This window comes from Emiliania huxleyi (assembly GCF_000372725.1).
Source record: "Emiliania huxleyi CCMP1516 unplaced genomic scaffold EMIHUscaffold_1001, whole genome shotgun sequence".
Taxonomy (NCBI): domain Eukaryota; phylum Haptophyta; order Isochrysidales; family Noelaerhabdaceae; genus Emiliania; species Emiliania huxleyi.
In genome coordinates, this window is record NW_005202421.1 from 351 (window position 1) to 1,144 (window position 794).

Below are 794 nucleotides of genomic sequence, written 5' to 3' on the forward strand. Positions count from 1 at the left end.
GAGAACCTGGTCGAGCTGGCATTGCAGCACGGCGCGGAGATCGATCAGAAGTACAGCGACGGCGACACTGCGCTGATGGACGCCGCCTACAGAGGCCACGAGCGGGTTGTCGACACGCTGATCCGGCATGGCGCAGAGATCAACCTGCAGGCCAGCAACGGCGGCACCGCGCTGATGCTTGCCGCCCTCCACAACCATCCCGCCGTGGTGCTTCGCGTGCTGCGGGCGGGCGCTGACATGACGCTGCGGTCTAGAGGCGGCAGGACGGCGCTGCAGATTGCCAAGGAGGAGGGCCACGCCGAGTGCGTGCGCGCCCTCGAGGAGCATGCGGCGGCCAAGGCGGCGGGTGAGGCGGCGGCGAAGGAGGCGGCGTGGGCTGCGGGGGCGGCGGAGAGGGAGGCGGAGAGGGCGGCGGCGGAGAAGGAGGCGGCGCGGCACGCCGACGAGCTGCTGGCGGAGGTCGAGGCGGAGAAGCGCGCCAAGGGCAAGAAGGGCAAGAAGAAGAAGAAGGGCGGAGGGGCGGGCGGGGCTGGGCCGTCGCAGGAGACGATGGCGGCGGCGGAGGGTGATGAGGCGCCGTTGGAGGCAGCCGAGGCTGCGAAGAAGGCCGAGGAGGAGAGGATGATCAGGCTTCTCGAGAAGTGTCACGAGGAGAGGATCCGGTTCGGCATCACGGCGGAGAGCCAGGCAGCGGCGTCGGCAGAGGTGGCCGAGGCGGTGCGCTTGGACGCTGCGGCGGACGAGGCGGAAGAGGAGGCGGAGGCGGACAAGGCGGAGGAGGTGGCTGCCGTGGC

At 70.9% G+C, this 794-nt stretch overlaps 1 protein-coding gene across 1 annotated transcript in view; it reads left to right on the plus strand.

The window, feature by feature from the left end:
* Nucleotides 1-423: 423 nt before the first annotated feature.
* EMIHUDRAFT_121789 (hypothetical protein) overlaps nt 424-794 on the plus strand; it is a gene marked incomplete at both ends in the record, with an annotated part of 3,159 nt that continues 2,788 nt past the window's right edge. Inside the window, one exon of the mRNA XM_005793476.1 lies at nt 424-780. Within this exon, the coding sequence (XP_005793533.1) occupies nt 424-780 (357 nt within the window). The remainder of the gene's footprint in view (nt 781-794) is intronic.